At 42.8% G+C, this 19,573-nt stretch overlaps 1 protein-coding gene across 3 annotated transcripts in view; it reads left to right on the top strand.

Annotated features, from left to right (window-relative positions):
• The window catches only part of GALNTL6 (polypeptide N-acetylgalactosaminyltransferase like 6), a 1,245,596-nt gene that overhangs the window by 1,215,080 nt on the left and 10,943 nt on the right, over positions 1-19,573 (top strand). For all 3 annotated transcript variants that reach the window (XM_045998477.1, XM_045998475.1, XM_045998474.1), the window contains 2 exons: positions 3,072-3,188; positions 11,995-12,144. In XM_045998477.1, coding sequence (XP_045854433.1) covers positions 3,072-3,188; positions 11,995-12,144 — 267 coding nt within the window. The remainder of the gene's footprint in view (positions 1-3,071; positions 3,189-11,994; positions 12,145-19,573) is intronic.

Below are 19,573 nucleotides of genomic sequence, written 5' to 3'. Positions count from 1 at the left end.
ATTATACCACTATTACCATGTCATTGTCGATATCCCTGAGGCTCTGCCTTTTATTCCCATGACTTGTTCATTCCAAAACTGGAGGCCTGTCTCCCCCACTGCTCTTCACCCTTTTCCCCAACCCCACACCCCTCTCCCCTCTGCAGCCATCAGTTTGTTCTCTATACGGGTTTGACGGAGTTGTGTTTGTGAGCAAGAGGAGAGGACAAGAATATGTGCCAAAGTGGTGAGGATGAAATGAAAAGGAAGAGAGAAGCGAGCGCGAATGGCCGAGTAGCAGGCTTGACTCCAGGTGCTACCTTACCCTATATTCTCTAACAGTTCTTCTCTGGCGCCACTACAGGCTGGAATTTACACAGATGTAGTAGACAATTACACCCTTGAAACTTGGCTTCCAAAGCAGTTTATCCCATTGTCTACGCAGATGCCATTGGAGTGAGAATGTAGAAAATTCAAGAGTGTAGAAAATGATCTCCTCCAGCCCTGCCAGACCCCTTCGAGCTCATAGCATTTAGAAACCAAAACGAGGCTCTCTGATGGGGGTTGGTGTGTATCCGCAGGCAGGATTGGCAGATTGGCCACTCGGCGTCCCTGGCTTGTGCATGTTCTTTTCTTCCCGATGTCCTCCTTTTCCAAGAGCAGCCAGAGCCCCCTCGGTGAGCCAGCACCACGCCAGCTGACGGAGAAGGGCGCACTTCTCGCTCAGTGGCCAAGCAGCCAAAAAGCACGAGCAGCTGCTGTTCTTCTAAATGTGGTTCAGAGCTCCTGGACTCAAGTAGAGGGAATAATAGTGCCCTGAAGGTGTCTTTGGCCCACACCGACACTGGTTCTCTAAGAAGAGTGTGTCTCTGACTTACACGGTCCAACAGTGGCAAGCGAGTCCTGCCCAGGGTTCAGGCAGGCAGCTCCCGGGCTAGAGACAGCTTTAGAAAACTGATACCCCGGGTGCAGATAAGGAGATCAAAGGGAGAGCTTTGCAGAGTGTGCCAGACTCAAGTTAGTGACAGAAAAAGCAAACTTTTGACCTTCTGGGTGTTTCTAGTTCACCAAAGAAACTCAATCATACACCAAGGAATTGATTTTACAAAAGGCTGATTTGAAGGTTGGCTCCCCAGATTCCACACTGAAATTCCTCCCTGGTGCTTGTTTCAGGAAGGCAGAGAAAGAGAAGTGAGAGCTAATCCGGGGCACATCGACAGCTGCCGAGTTCATTCCCTGGCTTTTGGGATTTCCCACCCTACTAGGAGGAAGTTTTCAAGGAGTGGGTGGAAAGTGTTTTCCCTAATTCAGGGTTCAAACGTGGAGTCTGTAGGTTCCAGGAAAATGAACAGGGAAGTTCTGATGTGTTTGCACTTATAGCTTCGTTGTTTACTTTGTTATTGTAAAAGTGTCCATAGCTTTCCTTGGATTCCCACACAGGTCTGTAGACCAAACTAGGTTAAGAACTGTTACCATGTGTCCTATATTATTTCACATTCCCTTGGCACTGGGGGGCAGAGAGCCTGAACATCGAGGTCCAAAATTGAGTGATGAACCCCCCCATTGTGGCCAAATTCCCTGAATAAGGACACTATATCTACCACCTTGGCTCCTCCTGAATGACATTATACCAACCTCTACTCCTACAGTAAGTGAAATAAGACATCACTTTGCCCTCCACAACCCCCTTCAGACCTCATTTATTCTTTTCATGACCCTCACTACATTTCATGACAACCTTCTCTCTGCCTCTTGCCCTCATCCCAGGAGCAACAGATGCTTCAGCCATCCTTCTGCCCCGGACTGACTCCTTACCTTATCTGCTCATTCTCGGCAAAAGAGCCTTGACTAAAATTATCCCCTGAGTACATCCTGTTCTTGTTTCCATTCTTAACAATACCTAAAGGGATTATTATAATCCCGGACTATATAAAGACATAAAAAGGATGGAGATCGCTGAGCTTAGCTAAACGTTGACCGCTAAGTAACAAACCATGAACACCATCCATCTCTATGACGCGGTGGGGGGCTTTCGAGGTCCGCAGATTCATCGAAATCCTCAGGCAGGCAGACTTGACAAAGCGACACGTGCGCACGGCCTCAACTCCTTCTGTTGCCATTTCTGATCTTGACACTTTTCATAGTCCACTCTTCGCCCACCCCTAAATACTCAGTTCCTTATATCAGTAGGAATAGGATCCCTGTAACAAATTATCGGTCATTTTTTTTTCTCATTCGACGATTTGTCCACGTTCGGACTTTACATAGAGAATCAATCCTCTTCCAGCATAACACGGCACCAGTAGTACAATCTTTCCTATTTCGCTAATGCTCTAGGGGCCCCAGCAGAAATGCTACACCATGACCACGGGTGGAGACCGGGATGGTCCAGGCAAACCCGGACGTGGTCCCCACACCCCGCACAGAACCCGCGCGGTGCTCCATGATTCCTTCTCTTCCATCAAACACAGCGTGCATCATCTGCTTCCTATTGGATCTCTCTCTCCCAGCTGAGACGGAAATGGCAGAAGATGCCCTGGAGCAAGAAGATAACAAATTCCAAGCTAAGAACTCCCTGAAGAAAGAAATCGCCAGTTTCCGGGAGTCCTGAGCCAGGCTTCTCCCCGTGTGGCGTTGTCACGAGGTCCTTCGCTGGTCCACCAGCTGCAGTCTTGCTCCTCAACCATCTCACGTTCCTTGACATGCCCACTAGGCCTTGTTATATTTAACTCCCTGATTTTGCTCCACGTGTTGCATATAAATTTAAAACATCATTCAGGAATCGTGTAATCAAAAAGACAGCTACTGAGGGGGACAGCCTGGGGGACTCAGTCGGTTAAGTGTCTCCCTTCGCCTGGTGTCATGATCTCAGGGTCCTGGGAGGGAGCCCCGCATTCCGCTCCCTGCTCCGCGGGGGGCCTGCTTTTCCCCCTTCTGCTGCTCCTTCCCCTGCTCAGGCACCTATGCACAGTCTCTCTCTCTCTCTTTCTCAAATAGATTAAAAAGAGAACTACTGAATCTATACCGGGGTTGCCGGGAGCTAGGGGTGCCAGAAAAACTAGCCCCATGCTCATTCTTTCTTCTGTCCACAGATTCGAAACCTGGCAGCAAATCTCTGTGTAGACAGCAAGCATGGGGCCACCGGCACTGAACTGAGGCTGGACATCTGCGTCAAGGATGGTTCTGAAAGGACATGGTCTCACGAACAGGTAGGTCGGCAACCAGAAGCAACAGGAGCCAGCGGGGCTGAGGCAGGCAGGGAGGCAGACAGGGAAGACAGATTTCTAACCCAGACATACAGGACCTTCAGGGGTGGTCCTCGCTGCTCCCACCGACCAGCTCTGTTGTTAAGCCAATTACTTACCTCCTTGGTTTCTGCTTCATCTCAGAGCAACTGTGATCATCAGTTGAGATCGTGTACAGAAATGTGCTTTACATAGGAGAAAGGCTTTTGGGATTTCCCACCCTTCTCAGAGGAAGGATATAAGGATATTTTTTTTCCCCGAATGGTAGTCTTCAAACCACAAAAAGCCTGCAGAGTGCCATGTAATCTTCCAACTAAATTTCACAGTTTTATTGAAAGACTCTTTTTATTTTGTAAGCTTTTTGTGACTTTATCTAATCTGATTTTCCCCTCTGGCAATATTTTGAAAAGGATACTTTACATAAGCGTCTTGTTGCTGTAGCAGTCTATAATCCTACACATGAAGGATGACTTTGAGGCAGTAACAGCCCAACCTGGACTTCCTGGACTCCTTTAGAACTATTTGTTGCCTTTGATTGAAAAGCGTTTCAGAGCAATTCTGTTTATTAAGTGACTTGCGACTCCTGACCCACTTTGAAACCTGATGGTCCTTATAAGGGACTTTCCTCACACTGTGTCGCTTGCAAAAGAGACATGATAGTGGGTAGAATTGTGTCTATCCCTTTTTATTGTCTTAATTTTTGATCATGAAAAATCAAATGGGGGGACATCTGGGTGACTCAGTCAGTTAAGCGAGCCTTCAGCTCAGGTCATGATCCCGGGGTCCTGGGATGGAGCCTCATATCAGGTTCCTTGCTCAGCAGGGAGTCTGCTTCTCCCTCCGCCTCTGCCACTCCCCTTGTACGTGTGCTTTCTCTGAGAAATAAATCAATAAAATCTTTTAAGAAATCAAATAGGAAACTATTAAAAAAAATTATAGCACATCCTTGCACACTCATTACACTGACTTAACAAGTATCTGCAGCCATTGCCAGATTTTTCAAGAGAATAAAATTTACAGATACAGTTAAAGCCTCTTCCCTACCCTGCTCCTCTGTCTCTCTCTGCAAAAGGCCACATCTCACGTTCAGCATAGTATAAACTGCCTGTGCTTTGCTTCCCAGAATTGCCCATAATGCCTCTCTTTCGAAACCTGAAAACAGTAGACAAGCAGTTTCCACGAAGGCTTGAGTTTTGTCCTATAGCTATATTCCTCAGTATCCATCTTGTATGTGAAACTAGTGAAGACAAATCGTGCCCAGCCTAGGATCTTACCGAGCTGCTCAGATAGGCTGAGCTCCGTCATGCTGGCTCCTCCCTGTCCTCTCCCTACTGTCCCGTCCTGCCCCGCACGCAGCTGACACAACAGCGTCGAGCAGCATGGTCCGGGAAAACGGCGATGAACCCGGCCACAGCACAGTCCGGAATTAACGCCATCAGTCAGCGAACCCACGCTGCCCCGCCGCGATGGGTCCTCTGGCCCTTCCACTCTGATCCACAGCCTCATGGTGTTCCAGAAGGATCATGGGCCTTGTAGTGAGGCCAACATAGATTTCAACCACTATAACCTGTGTAACCTTGTGAAATTGTTACATCTCTCTAAGCTGGAGTTTCTCCACCTCTAAATAGGGACAATAATATTCACATCAGAATACATCGTGTCTACATACACCAGCATGTAGCACGTGTGGTAGAGGCAAAATCAATGTACTTTCCCTTCTGCTTTATGACATTTTCTCCCCGGGATCACTTTATACTAACACCAGATTAGAAATCTCTCAGGTCCAAGGCAGCTGCTAACACCAAATACTATTTATCATTCACTCAAATATATCCTGCAGTGTGCAAATGCTTATCAGATTGGTTTTAGAGAAGGTTCTGCGGGGGTCCCTGGGTGGCTCAGTTGGTTAAGAGTCTGCCTTTGGCTCAGGTCATGATCCCGGCGTCCTAGGATTGAGTCCCGCACTCCCTCTGCAGCTCTCCTGCTCTCTGTCAAATAAATAAATAAAATCTTAAAAAAATAAAAATAGTCTCTCGTGGTTCACCTCCCCCTCCGATTTCCCCCAGTTCACTTTTCCTTTCCTTCTCCTAATGTTCTCCATGTTATTCCTTATGCTCCGCAAGTAGGTGAAACCATATGACAATGCATAGAGTCCTGGGAGTTGTACATAAAAAATGAATCTTGGAACATTGCATCAAAAACTAATGATGTATCTTATGGTGACTAACATAACACATTAAAAAATAAGTAAATAAATAAAAATAAAAATAAAAAAGGTTCTGCAGCTCCAGGATTTATGAATGGGAATGAAATATCAGCAAAAGCTGACTTGCCCCTCCTTCCCCCATCTTCTTCAGTAAACATCACAGGGCTGTTACCAGGAATGTGAGGAAGACTCTGGCCTGGCACTTCCAAGAAGCAATTCTGACTTCAGCCTGGGAACAAGAGAAAAGGCTTCAGAGGCCTATCAGGAGGACCCACATTTAGGGTAGAAAGGATACTTTTTCCTAAAGAAAAAAGAAAAAGAAGCATGCCAGATGGAAAATCTATGTCTGTTGGGCTAAATTCCTCTCTACCGCCCCTGTGCAGCCCAACCAGGAAACACGGGTAGCCAGCCAGCTGATGAGAAGTATGCCTTGCCTGAATGCCTGAATCAGGTTTCATAGTTCTGTCTCCTGGAATGTTCTAGAATTAAATATGCTCCGGACCACAGATTTTATGTGACAGCAGGAAAATAAATATAAATAAAACCAACTATATTGCATACACTTGAAAAATGGTTGGTATATTTTCCCCTTTCATGCTGAACTGTTAAAATCTACATCATGTAATTCAAGAAATAGTCACCAGAGGGCAGCACCAGACAAGCAGAAACTGTATGAGGAACAAAAAGACCAGTTAATACGGCTCTTTAAAAAGATCCCTGATCTCTAGAGATTCTGAAAACAGAACTATGGGGAGAGTAAACAAAGTTGACAGGAGGTAAAAAATGAATCATCTTTGAAATACGTATCACCATATACTCACTTGGTAATTAAAACATTACAAGCTGTTTCCCCCCCAATAATTAGCTATAAGCTTTATTCACTGTATTACTCAATGACTTACATGAATTAAGACTCATTCTCCTCCGTTTTGATTAAAATGCTTGAGTGAAAAAAGAAGTATATCAGAGAAGGAAAATTATAGGTATTCTTTTTTATTCAAAAGCATTTAAAGAATCCACAAAGGGCACTTATTAGAGTTGAAATGATCCTTTTTAACAAATGGCAAAAATAAAATACAAACGAATAAACAAAATAGTTACAAGGGAAATAAAGGATCATCTACTGAAGTGCCTTTATAAGAAAATGCCTCTTGTTGCAGAACACCAGTGATGTCTAATTTGGCTTCTGTGAAGGAAGCAATTTGTGTGATTCATTTTTTCCAGGGCCTTCTATTTAGCTGTTTGAGATCACTGTAGCATTGTGTGCTGGCTTTCAGCTTCCTTTAGGGACCGAGAAAGAAAAAGCAAAGAGAACTTAATAAGACTGTAAGGTCTGGAAAGGATACCCTACAAATCCCATTAGGAGTCCAAGTGAGAGGGCAAGGGAGGAAGGAGAGCCTTCAGTGGCCTCCAGTTTGGGCCGGGCAACAGGCTCTGGTCTCATGCTGTGGCCAAGCAGACCTTCCTCCCGCTGATGAAGCTGACCGAATGCTCCCTTCGCAAGACCCAGCTAGGCAACGTGCGCACAGAGATGGGAGCAAGTCGGTGCATGTGGTAAAGGACCGGTGCTGGGATCCACAGCCTCACTCGCAGAACAGAGCTGGGTACCAACTGCAACGTGCACTAGGTCAGATTTCTGCCAACCACATAACAAGGAAATAAAATAGAACCACCCACGGAGAGGAAAATATTCTCGGTCTTCTCAAATCAAGTAACAAAATCAAGGTGCTAAGTGTATTTGCGGTACTAAGTCTAGCCGAGCTTACTTACACGATACGGTACAAAGCCAGGCAACATTACCCACACCACGCTGACAGTAAACCGAAGAAGTACAAGTTCTGTATCACTCTGGACCTATATTTAAAAGTATCACTTAAAAGCAGCAAGTGGAGAGATTAACATCAATTTACTCTAAAACTGAGGATTTGAGGTTGAAAAAAATCAAGTTTTTGTACAGGAAACCTGAATGAAATCTAATCCTTCCATCAGTAAGAACCAGCCCAAGAGTAAGAGACAAACTATAAATGTCACAATAGCATCATAAAATACAGACGATGAAAATACATTCATAACGTCTGCTTTGTGTCTGGTGCTACAAAATTGCTTGGGAGAAAGTGTGCCTAGTGAATGAAAAGCTTGGTGCCTGATTGGATTGACGTGGCCATCAGAGATAAATGGCAATAGAAAGCACTTCAGAGACGTAAGAGACAAATTTTAGCTAAAGGTGGGTGCAGAAGAATAGAGCAGTTGATATAATCTGGAAATCACTTGGGGTGCAGGAAAGTAATCACCACGTAATCAGGATGATATATGATGGTGATGATGATGAAGATAAAGCATGAAACTCTATGGAGACCCCCAGCTAACAACCACCCCACCAATCTGAAAATGATTACCGCACTCTAACAACAAACCCAGCAACGAGAAATAAAAGTCACCTAAGGAAACCTGGGGTATAATTGGGACAACAGGTGAATAAGTCCATCAAGAGAAGAATTTGTTGATGTTTGCTTTAACACAGGAATTCTTTTGTACTTCACTCATCCTTTTAATTAAAAATTAGAAAAGTAAAAATTTAAAAAGCAAAAAGTAAAAAAAAAAAAAGACTGTCTATAAAAGAAGACATAAGCTGGGGCACCTGGGCAGCTCAGTCAGTTAGGCATCCGACCCCATTTTGGCTAAGGTACTGGTCTCAAGGGTGGTGGGATCAAACCCTGCATCGGGGTCCCCGCTCAGCAGGACAGACTGCTTGAAGATTCTCTCCACTCGCTCACTCATTCTCTCCCTCCAATAAATATATAAATATTTTAAAAAGAAAGAAGGAAGGAAGGAAGGAAGGCAGGCAGGATGGATACTTAAGCCAAGGCGCCTGGGTGGCTCAGCCGGTTGAGCGTGGTACTCGATTTCAGCTCAGGTCAGGATCTCAGTGTTATGAGATAGAACCCTATATGAGATTCTCTCCCTCTCTCTCCCTCTCTGCCCCTTCCCCCACACCTGGCCCCTGGACTGAATCTCAAAGAACTGGTAAGCATGAACTAGGTTGGCTGAATGTTGACCTCCCGACCACAGAAAGTCTCATGAACAAAGTCACAGAGAGGAAAATATAGCCTGATTCGTGCAAGGAACTACAAATGTCTTTGAATTGAGGTAACATTGGCATACGACATTGTATTAGCTTCAGTCATACAACGTAATGATTCGGTATTTGTACATATTGCAAAGTGACCACTAGAGCAAATCTAGCTAACACACACCACCATTCATGGTCACAGGATTTGTTTGTCTGGTGATGAGAACTGTTAAGTTCCACTCTCTTAGCAACTTCCAAATGTTTTGTTGTTGCTGGAACATGCACTAAGGGAAAAGGGATGCAGCTGGGGGAAAATGGCCAAGGCCAGATTGTGGGAAATGCTTTATAAGTTAATGATTTAGGAAAGACAGGTCAAAGCCGACAGCCAAGAAAGAATTCTTGAGACACCTTTGGTGCAAAAAGTGGCTTTATTAAAGCATGGGGACGGGACCCGTGGTCAGAAATAGGTGCACCAGGGTCATGAGGAATGGCTGATTATATATTTTCAAGTCGGGAGGGGGTTAGGGATAGCGGAAGTCTCTAAGACATTTGGAAGCAAGGTTTCCAGGACCTTGAGCGGGCTAGCTATTGTTGGGGAAAGGTCATTTATTACCGTCTTATAAAACCCTAGTCATAAGACCCTTCAGATGTATATTGGTGCGCCATATGCTTGGGGATGATTGCCAACACATATCTTGGAGGGTTTAGAGATAAATGAAGTTTCCAAAGGAATTTTTATATGTGAAAGTAGACTTACAGGATCCAGAATCAGGGTTGGGGGTTGAGGCTGGCGGGGTTGGGTTAGGTTTCCTTTTGCCCTTAGCAAGCAGTCAGCATGGAGGCAGCTGAGTCCCTAGAGGAATGTCACTCTGCCTGTTTCAAGGACTTGTCAGTAGTAAGCTGTAGGTAGTAAGGACATTTAATATTTTCTCTTCTGCCTTTGTTTCCCACATCATTAAAGAGTTTTTATTGTGTTCTCTGAGCATTATATGAAAACATGCTGAGATTTCAGGCCAAGAGGTAACATAGTCAAAAGGTTGTGAAGGAAGGCAGGAAAGACACCAATCAGGGAGTCATTTCAGTCCAGACAAGAAATATTGCAAGCAGGGGTGTCCGGGTGCCTCAGTGGGTTAAAGCCTCTGCCTTCAGCTCAGGTCATGATCCCAGCGTCCTGGGATCGAGCTCCACATCGGGCTCTCTGCTCAGCAGGGAGCCTGCTTCCCTTCCTCTCTCTCTGCCTGCCTCTCTGCCTACTTGTGAGATCTGTCTGTCAAATAAATAAATAAAATCTTTAAAATAAAAAAAAGAAATATTGAGAGCAAAGGTAGTGGAGATAGAGTGGAAGGGACGACTTCCAGCAATATTTGGAAACAAAAACGTTAAGACTTGCTCAGGGATCAAATAATGAGGGTGAGGGAAACAACGGGGTTAAAAGAGGAAAGACTCCCAGGTTGGCAAGTGAATACTATGACTACCAACTAAAGCAAAATAAAGGAGTAGGAACAGGCTTAGAAGGAAAGAAAACTAATTGAATTTAGGATATTTTGAATTTGAGATGTCCATGGGGCATGCAGGTGGGCAATTCTACAACGGAGTTGGACACATCACAGATGATAAGTTATCAACATACTCATGAGAGCTGGACTGAGCATACACGGAAGCAACCAGAAGGGGTAGACGACAAAGTCCAAGGGAGAACCCTGAGCCGCACCTGCATCAAAGACAGATACAAAAGGGACATGAGCAAAACAGAACAATAGGGTAAGATAAACCCAGTATTTCAGAAACCAAGGGACAAGTCAGTTCTGATTTGAAGAGAGTGTTGAAATCAGAAATACGTAGTTGATCGACATTTTTCTTTGATAAGTTATTGTCCTGCATGGGATTTAAGTTTAAATGAATCTAAAAACGGCTCAGTCCACCATGAAATGGGGGAAGGGGGGAACCATAGGAAAAAGGACTACACAATGTCTCTCCATGAATCTATTTCACGTGAAATTTCTATTTCACGTGAAGTAGATTCATGAAGGAAGGAAGATGGCCTTTAGCCAGAACAGGCACTGTTCTATGTGAAGGGACTAGTCTTAGCCAGATAACTACCTCACCTAAAACCCTTGTCCTTCTCATTAAAGCATTCTCTTGTGTCCTGGCAGAGAGAGAGGAAGGGAAACAGAGTACAGTCACTAACCACTGCACAGGCAATCCACTTTCCTGTGTCTGATTTACAGCATGTCTTTCCAATTCTCTTCCCACCCCTTAGCCCAGTGTTTTCAAGTTTTCTGCAGTCTGCTCTCCCCACATCACTGTTTTTGGCAGCCATTCCTGGTATTTTGCTGGAGTCTCTACATTTTCTTACCCAGGTAGGAGAGAAAAACTGAAATATTCGGAGGACCTGGTCGAGACCAAGTGCATCGTCTACGCAGAGCTCAGCATGGCCTTGGCTCCTCTGTCAATAGGACGGCTCTTTATCTGGCAGCTCACAGCTTGACTTCAAAAGGCCACCTTAAGTCCATCCTACTGAAAGAAATACATAATCTCATTGAAATTTTAGAACTGGAAGAAAGCAGAGGGCTCACCTACTCTGTTTCCCATTTCCTTGAGGATTTCTCCTACCAAACTCCTCAGATGGTGGACTAGCTCAAACTCAAGAAAATACCCTTCCCTTATAGAAGAGGGTTTTTTTTTCCCCTTAATTCAATATATTCTAAAATCCACTCAGTGTCTCCAAAGTAGCATTTTTCAAATAATCGACTGGTAGGGTAGAATAGACTAAAAGAGGAAATGATTGGATGGAATAGCAGAGTCCATTAAATGCGGTAAGTTTAAATATCCCTTCCTGAAGCTTCTGTTTTCCTCTGGGGAGGAGGAATTTGTGTATGTGTGTAGACTGTGTCTCCTCCTGTGTGTTTACAGTCCAAAACTTTTTACATCGCCCTGCCGAATTACTCATACCAACCCCAGAAAATTAATTTGCCTCTTCTTGACTTCATTAAGCTTAGCTTCCATTTAAATCAAATTTTCCAAACTGCTAGTCTCCATCCAGCTCAGTTCGGCTCTGGTCTTCTTCAGTTAGTCTGCTTATTTGAGCTAACTGCATAGCATTTGATCCAGTAACATTTTATCTAAATGAAGAATTTGCAAAGAGCTTCATTAAAGAGCTTGTTTTCCTCCTTCCCCTTCCCCTCGCCTCCCCCCTTGCCACTCTCCCCCGTCCCTTTCTTTCCATGCCATCCCTCTGTTATTTCTCCTGGTACCAAATTGGAAACTCCTCACTTGCATTTTTTGGCAGCCCAGACCAAAGGTGACACTGTTGCTTCTACAGGGCTCTGTGATACGTGCCCTTTTCCAACACCTCCATTGTGCCTAGATGGAGTTCTTTTCTGGTAAATCACGAAGCACGAATTCCACATTGCTAAAAAGACCTCTCCCCCCTGCTCTCCAGACTCTCCAAATTAAGCTCACTGTAGCTTTTCTGCTATTGTTGTTTTCACTAGCTCTTTACTTTTGGATGGAGAGAAGACATTCGACCTGGTGAGCCACTGCACACCCGGAAATTCTGCTTCGATGCAATCTCGCACAACAGCGCAGTCACTCTCTATGACTGCCACGGCATGAAGGGGAACCAGCTCTGGGGATACAGAAAGGTAAGACTTGGCTCACTGAAGCCATTCTTGAACTGCTGGGCTTAAGGTTTTCCAACTCAAAAGTTTGTTAGCACACTATTTTGATTTCAGCTGTTACCGAGACACAAGTACACAAGTACACACACTTGACTCAGACATTTGCAGATCACCAGCAAAGATTAAGGGAAAGACAGGGTGTGCTGGAAGGGGCTTTGCTTGCTGTGTGCACACCCATCACAATCACTTATGATTGAAAAATGGCTTTGAAGGTGCCTGGGTGACTCAGTCGGTTAAGGTCTGCCTTGGGCTCAGGTCATGATCTCGGGGTCCTGGGATCGAGTCCCGCATCAGGCTCCCTCCTTGGCGGGGAGTCTGCTTCTCCCTCTTCTTCCACCTCTCCCTTCTGCTTGTGCTTTCTCTCTCTCTCTCGTTCTCAAATAAAAAAAATCTTTAGGAAGGAAGGAGAGAGGGAGGGAGTGAGGGAGGGAGAGAGGGAAGGAGAGAGGGAGGGAGGAGGGATGGAGGAAGGAAGGAAGAAAGGAAGGAAGGAAGGAAGATGGCTTTTAGCCAGAACAGGCACTGTTCTGGGTGAAGGGACTTGTCTTAGCCGGATAACTACCCAATGGAGAAACCATGTACCCAATAAACAAATGTACACATGTGTAGTTTTTAAGAACCTCAAGTCATACACGCACACAAGCACATGCTTCAGACATCCGTTTATTTATAACTGTCTCGTTTGCTTGGGAGCCGTGTTTGTTAAGACAACAAGATTTACATAAATCCACACTCATGTAGGAGTAATTGTTGTGACCTTTCTACAAACTGACCCAATTGTAATTTGGCCAAAACTTGCCCAAGGATAACTAAGGAGAACTTATTTGGAGAATTTAAGTTTAAAAACTTACAAGGTAACATTTAATGGTAGAAAAAAAATGGTTCAAAAGCAAATATATAAATCATATTTTATTGAGCTGATAAAGAGCAATTAAATTTTTATTTTAAAATATTTTCGTCCAGTTGTCTTTTGATAACTTTTCAGGATACCACACAAATTTCTTTCCAGTTTTTTTTTTGTTTTTTTGTTTTTTTTTTTGGTTTTTAGGGCAGAACTTCCTAAACTATACAGAAAATCTCATACCCACACTTTAATCATGAGCTTTGGCTCTCCTGTGATTGGTAAAACTTAGTATCTCCTTTTTTTTTTTAGATTTTATTTATTTATTTATTTGAGAGAGAGAGTGTGTGCATGAGAGGGGGTAGGGTCAGAGGGAGAAGCAGACTCCCCAGTGAACAGGGAGCCCAACACGGGACTCCATCCTGGGACTCCAGGATCATGACCTGAGCCAAAGGCAGTCACTTAATGAAATGAACCACCCAGGCGCCCCAAAACATAGCATCTCCTGACTACAGAAAGCTAAAGGGAAGAATCTACAGAGAACAATATGGGAGACCCCTTGTTTTCATACTTGTTCTCCCACTTAAACTTTCGGGTATTCACTTTTCAGGGGTGGGTACCTAAAACTATGCTCAAAGACAGACTCTGCATCACCACCCCCCACAGCCTCTAAGATTGTGGCTCTGTGTCTAGAAAAAGTATAAAACATCAGTTGTATCCTCCTCTTTTTCCTTACAAACTGCATCATAAATGATTAATCTTGCCAAACCCTTTTTTATTATTCAATATGCTGCAATCTATGTGGGATAAACCAAGAAAGTTGTTTTCTTTTGTTTTGTTTTTACGGTTACATTCTGACCCTTAACAAGCTCCTTTCTGGGCACATCAATAAAATACCTGATTCACCATTTGCCTAGCAGGCTGGTCCCTGATGAACACACCATATCTCATTATTGCACGTTTATAGCATGAGAGACAGAACACTCAATAATGTACAATTAAGCCAAGAAAATACAGTTGTTTTCATTAGGGAGCTTACAAAAGCTTACAGATGGATAAAACCAGCTAACATACACGCACTCAGAGCTCCTGGAGAAGAAAAAGGTGACTGTGGTGATTTCAAGAGGTAACTCTTACAGCTTTAGCATTTTAAACCTTCCCAGCACCCTAAGGGACTTGTGAAAGAGACCCACTGGATCAGATGATTCTGTCACGGCTGGCCTTGCATTACTTAGCAAAAGGTTACATTCACTATGTATTTATATAAGAAGCAAGGTATTTATACATAATCATGCCAAAGGCTCAAAATGGAAGTTTCTGAAATATCTCATTCTGGTTGATGACTCAGGCGTACTCAAATGCACCTGTTTCTTGAAAGTGCTTCTTGTTTATTCCGTGGGCTATTCCCAAGGCATAAAGACAGCACAGAGACGTCTCTCTGGGGTGTTACCTTGTCTATTTAGATGCGCTACTTGGCCCTGGGGACTTGGAGAGTTCAGCATCTTTTGAGTTAGCTTTGGAGCTCCCTCTTTTTATTAGCATATTCATGAATAAACAGGATCCCTAAGACTCTCCTAATTGCCTAAAGGACCACAGTGGGCCATCTCCTAAGCTCCCACGGTAATCATCATCATCATCATCGTCTCCAGCTGTTAAAGGAGGTACTGAGCTAGGGCTTTACACATATTGCCTCAAGCCTCACAACCCTAAGTACTATTATGTATAATTCACAGAGTAAGACCGAAAAGAGCATGTTTGCGCTAGAGTCAACATTCGGATTCAGGTGCATCTGGCTTTAAATACACTGCTCTTTCCTCTGTCATGCTCTTAAGAAATCAGATTTAAGTTAAGAAACCCTGGAGAGTTCCCGGATGCCTTTTGGATTCAGCACCACTGATAGCAACCAACCCCTCTTCCCAGCTACAGGGCAATTTCTTGGAGAGGGAAGGTGGCCAGAGCTGCTTTGCTTGAGTGGGTGAAGGTTGTTGTTAGAATCCATTGGCAGCTCTTGGCTCTCAGATGTACTTTTTTTTTTCCGGGAAGATTTTTGGGTCGTTTCCCAGCTTTACTGAGATATACTTGACATATGTAACATTGTGTACGTTTAAGGTGTACAATGTAATAATTTCATACATATACATGTTGCAAAGTGACTACGACTGTCAGTTTGGTTAATACATCCACCACCTCACATAGTTACAACTTTGTGTGATGAAAACTTTTAAGATCTACTCTCTCAGCAACTTTCAAGTATACAACATGTTATTAACTATGATTACCATGCTATGCTATACACTCCCAGAACTTACTCCTCTTATAAATGGAAATTGTACCTTTTGACCACCTATACCCATTGCCCCCAACCCCACCACCCAGCTTTCAATTATCCTTAGATGTGAGTAATTGCCACCACAAAAAGGGGGGGTGGGGGTCCCTATTTCATAGCCTTGTAACTAGGTTCAGTAATACAATTGTGTCCCAGAGTACTAAGTTCCAAGTACCAAGTACCAAGGATAAAGAATCCTATTGCTGGTTTCCTTTTACCACTAGGGGGACTCCTCTTACAAAAACAATGACCTGATGGTAACCGTGAAAATATTTAAATTATCAACTAATACAAAACCAAAAACTTTTTTCTCTCTTCTTCTACCCTTACATCTAATTAGTCACTAAGACTTGTCAACATCCCCTACCCCAGCCCATATCTCGAAAATCTGTCCTCTCTGCCATGTCCACAGCCTGGATCCTATTGGCTACCTTTCCTGTCTTATCCCTGAATGACTCTCAGAGCTACCTCAAGGGTCATCCTGCCTCCTGTCCCATCCCTCACTAACCCAACTTCCATCCTGAAGTCAGAGGGATTTGCTACAAAATCTGGTCATTGCATTCCTTTGTTTTATAACCTCACTTGGTTCCCCACTAAGTAGCAGATAAAGTGCCTTTTCCCAATTCTTATCCTAGACCCTTCACAATCCAGTCATCATAATGATTTCCTAACAAGCCTAACACATCCTAATTCATCCTGAAACTGTAATGTGATCTTGAATAAATTATTTCACACCTATGATTTTCATCTTCCTTATCAACATAAGCAGGTTAACAATTAAGTGATCTAAACCATGTAAAAATACACCATTTCTGACCACATGACCAAATCTATATTCATGGGGTGACAAATGTAATTTTTACACGGAAAATAGTGGCCAGGTGCATCCTGCTAGACCACACAACTCCAGCAACCTATCCTAAGTAATATTAACCATTGTTACCCATCCCTCCCCCCCCCAAAATAAAGAACTATCTCCCATGCCCCTTTCCTTTGAAATAAATTTTATTGGAATATAATATATATCTTGGTTTGGGTTTCTCTAGATGTACACATGAAGTGAGAATTTGAGGGTGTTTTATTTGGGAGATGGCCCACCAAAATCTTGGTAGGAAGTGGGTAAGTGAAAGAGGAAGGGATGGGAGTCAATAAAGGGCGAATTTTAAGGCAAGTACTACTGTGAGCAATTAAAACTCAATCCCACTACAGATGTCAGGAAATAGTATAGAACATGTATCAGAGAGCAAGGGAATTGGGATATCTATAGACCACTCTAGTCCACCTGTAGTTAAGATTACTCCTAAGGGGTTTATTCTCTGACATCTCTGGGCCATGGCTGGTAGACAAAACTGTTCTTGGGACCAGAGAAAGCCCTTATGGAGTGAGACACAGTGACCAATGACGGGTTGGGCCAGCATGCACTGAATTGGTGAGGCTTGAAGGGCAATGGGCAGGGTACAGCTGTGATGTGAGAATCCACTTGCCCCACATTTTCGTCAACTCTTGGCATTCTGGTTCTTTTCCTTTTCCTCTTTTCATTTTGTGGCTATAGAGTGACAGCACATGCTTGCTAGATGTTTTGGCTATCTTCTTTGGGAAGGAATTAGTAAGTCTTTTGACCATTTTTTAACATGTGTTGTCTAGTTTTTCCTTACAGATTTTTTGATACATACATACATACATACATACAAGTGCTTTGTTGGACATACATATTGTAAGTATCTTATTTTAGTTGAAGTCTTTCCTTTTTTCTCTACAGAATATCTTGAGGAAGATTTATTCTTTATGATTAGTGTCTTTTGTGTTCTGTTTAGGAGATCTTTGCTCCATACCAAAGTCATGAAGATAGTCTTCTAAGTCATCTTTGGAAGATTTATTGTGTAATCCTCTATCTTTTGGTATAGAATTCCATGGAATATTTTATGCATGCACTGTAATATGGGGTTGATTCCTTTTTCATATTTATATCCAATTGATCAATCACCATTTATTAAAAAGACATTTTTTCCTGCTGCATGGAGATAGCAACAGAAATGTGAAAGATTTCCTCCAGGGAATAGGAATAACATGCAATGTTTCCTATCATCGCTTCTGTTTTATATAGTACAGGACCTCCTACCCAGAGTAATCAGGCGAGATTAAGAAATTAAAAGGTATGAGAATTGGAAAGGAACAAATGAAACAGTCAGTTCACAGATGAAATATTATATAGACAATCCAAAAGATTATACATTCACCCTATTAAAATTAATAAGAGTAGTCCTGGATACATGGTAAATATAAGAAAAACAAATGTCTATATACCAGCAACCAAAAAATAGAAAATGAAATTCAAAAATAATTTCATTGATCACCATGAACAGCAAAATAACTCACAGCAGAGGTGAAAATCAACATCACCACAGAGGGGAAAGACCTTTACACAGAAAACTATATCACTAAGCAGAATTAAAAGCTATACAGAGGGATCCATCATGTTCAAGGATAAGACTCAATATTGTGAGGATAATGGTTCTCAAAAAGGTATATACGTTCAATGCAAAATTAGTCCAAACCCCAGCAAGTGTATTTGTGGAAACTGATAAAGTGATTCTGAAATTTATAGGGAAAGGAAAGAGCCAAGAATAGCCAAGAGAATGTGAGCAAGGGAAAGAACAAATATCAAACATTATAAAAGCACAATTTCCAGGACATTGTAAAGGTACACTTAAGGCGGTATGCTACTGACATAAGGTGAGCCTAACTGGGGCTCTCTAGAAGGTGAGCCCTGGGTACTGGTATTTTTTGAAGGTTCCTAAAACATTCTCATGTGCAGCTAGATGAAGAATCCCTTTTCTAGCTCCAATGTTTACCGACTTTCTTTACCAGACTCCTCCCTCCCTCTTTAGTTGGAATTTGCCCACCATTTGTATTCTGGTACCATTTTGTTTCTTCTTTTGTATCAGGAACATTATATTCTACATAGTTGTTCTCTTTTTATAGATATTAACTACCAGAGGGCAGGAACTTTTTCTTTTATTTCTGTATGACCTTTTTAATGTCTAATATGTAGAAGATCCTAAATAAACATTTTCTAAATGGCTTAAAGAACTACTGGGGTTTGGGTGGCTCGGTTGTTAAGCAACTGCCTTCAGCACAGGTCATGAACCCAAGGTCCTGGATCAAGCCTCACATCGGGCTCCCTGCTCAGCGGGGAGCCTGCTTCTCCCTCTTCCACCCCCTCTGCTTGTGTTCCCTCTTTCTCTGTGCTCTCTCTGTCAAATAAATAAATAAAATCTTAAAAAAAAAAAGAGCTACTGGGGCGCCTGGGTGGCTCAGTGGGTTAAGCCGCTGCCTTCAGCCCAGGTCATGATCTCAGGGTCCTGGGATCGAGCCCCACATCGGGCTCTCTGCTCAGCGGTGAGCCTGTTTCCCTCTCTCTCTCTCTGCCTGCCTCTCTGTCTACTTGTGATCTCTCTTTCTGGCAAATAAAAAAAAAAATTTAAAAAAAAAAGAGCTACTGGGTTCAGTTATTGATATGATCTTCTCCTTCATGAACCCCAAGTTTGTGCTGGATAAAATTTAACATATCTCATGGAAGCAACCCAAATGTCCATTAATAGATGAGTGAATACAAAAAGATGTCATATATAGCTGACCTAATATGTAATGGAATATTACTCGGCTATAAAAAAGCATGAGATCTTACCATTTGCAACAACAGACATGGGCCTGGAGGGTATAATGCTAAGTGAAATAAGTCAGCCAGTGAAAGACAAATACCATGTGATTTCACTTATATGTGAATCTAAAAACAAAGGAACAACAACAAAAAAAGGCAGACACAGACCCATAAATACAGAGAAGAAACTGATGATTACCAGAGAGGAGAGGGTGAGGGATGGGCAAAGTGGGTGAAAGGAAGTGAATAGATTTAGATTAGAAATAGAAATATAAATAAGATTTCCCATTATGGAATGAATAAGCCATGGGGATGAAAGTTACAATATAGGGAAAACGGACAACGGTATCCTAATAACCTAACGTATAGAGTTATTGAATCACTATGTTGTAATCTGCAACCAATATAAATTGCGCATTAACCATGCTTCAGTTAGAAAGAAAGAAGAGGGAAAAAAAAGACTTAGCACTTTTTTTTTGGCGGGGGGAGGGTGGGCGATTCTCAGAACCACATACACAGCTTCGCCAAAGACCAAAAGTGAAAGGTTTAAATTACTATTCTTAGT

The sequence above is a fragment of the Meles meles genome, chromosome 2, assembly GCF_922984935.1.
Source record: "Meles meles chromosome 2, mMelMel3.1 paternal haplotype, whole genome shotgun sequence".
NCBI classification, from domain to species: Eukaryota; Metazoa; Chordata; class Mammalia; order Carnivora; family Mustelidae; genus Meles; species Meles meles.
The sequence above is the reverse complement of the archived record's forward strand: the minus strand, read 5'-3'. Positions and strand labels throughout refer to the sequence as shown.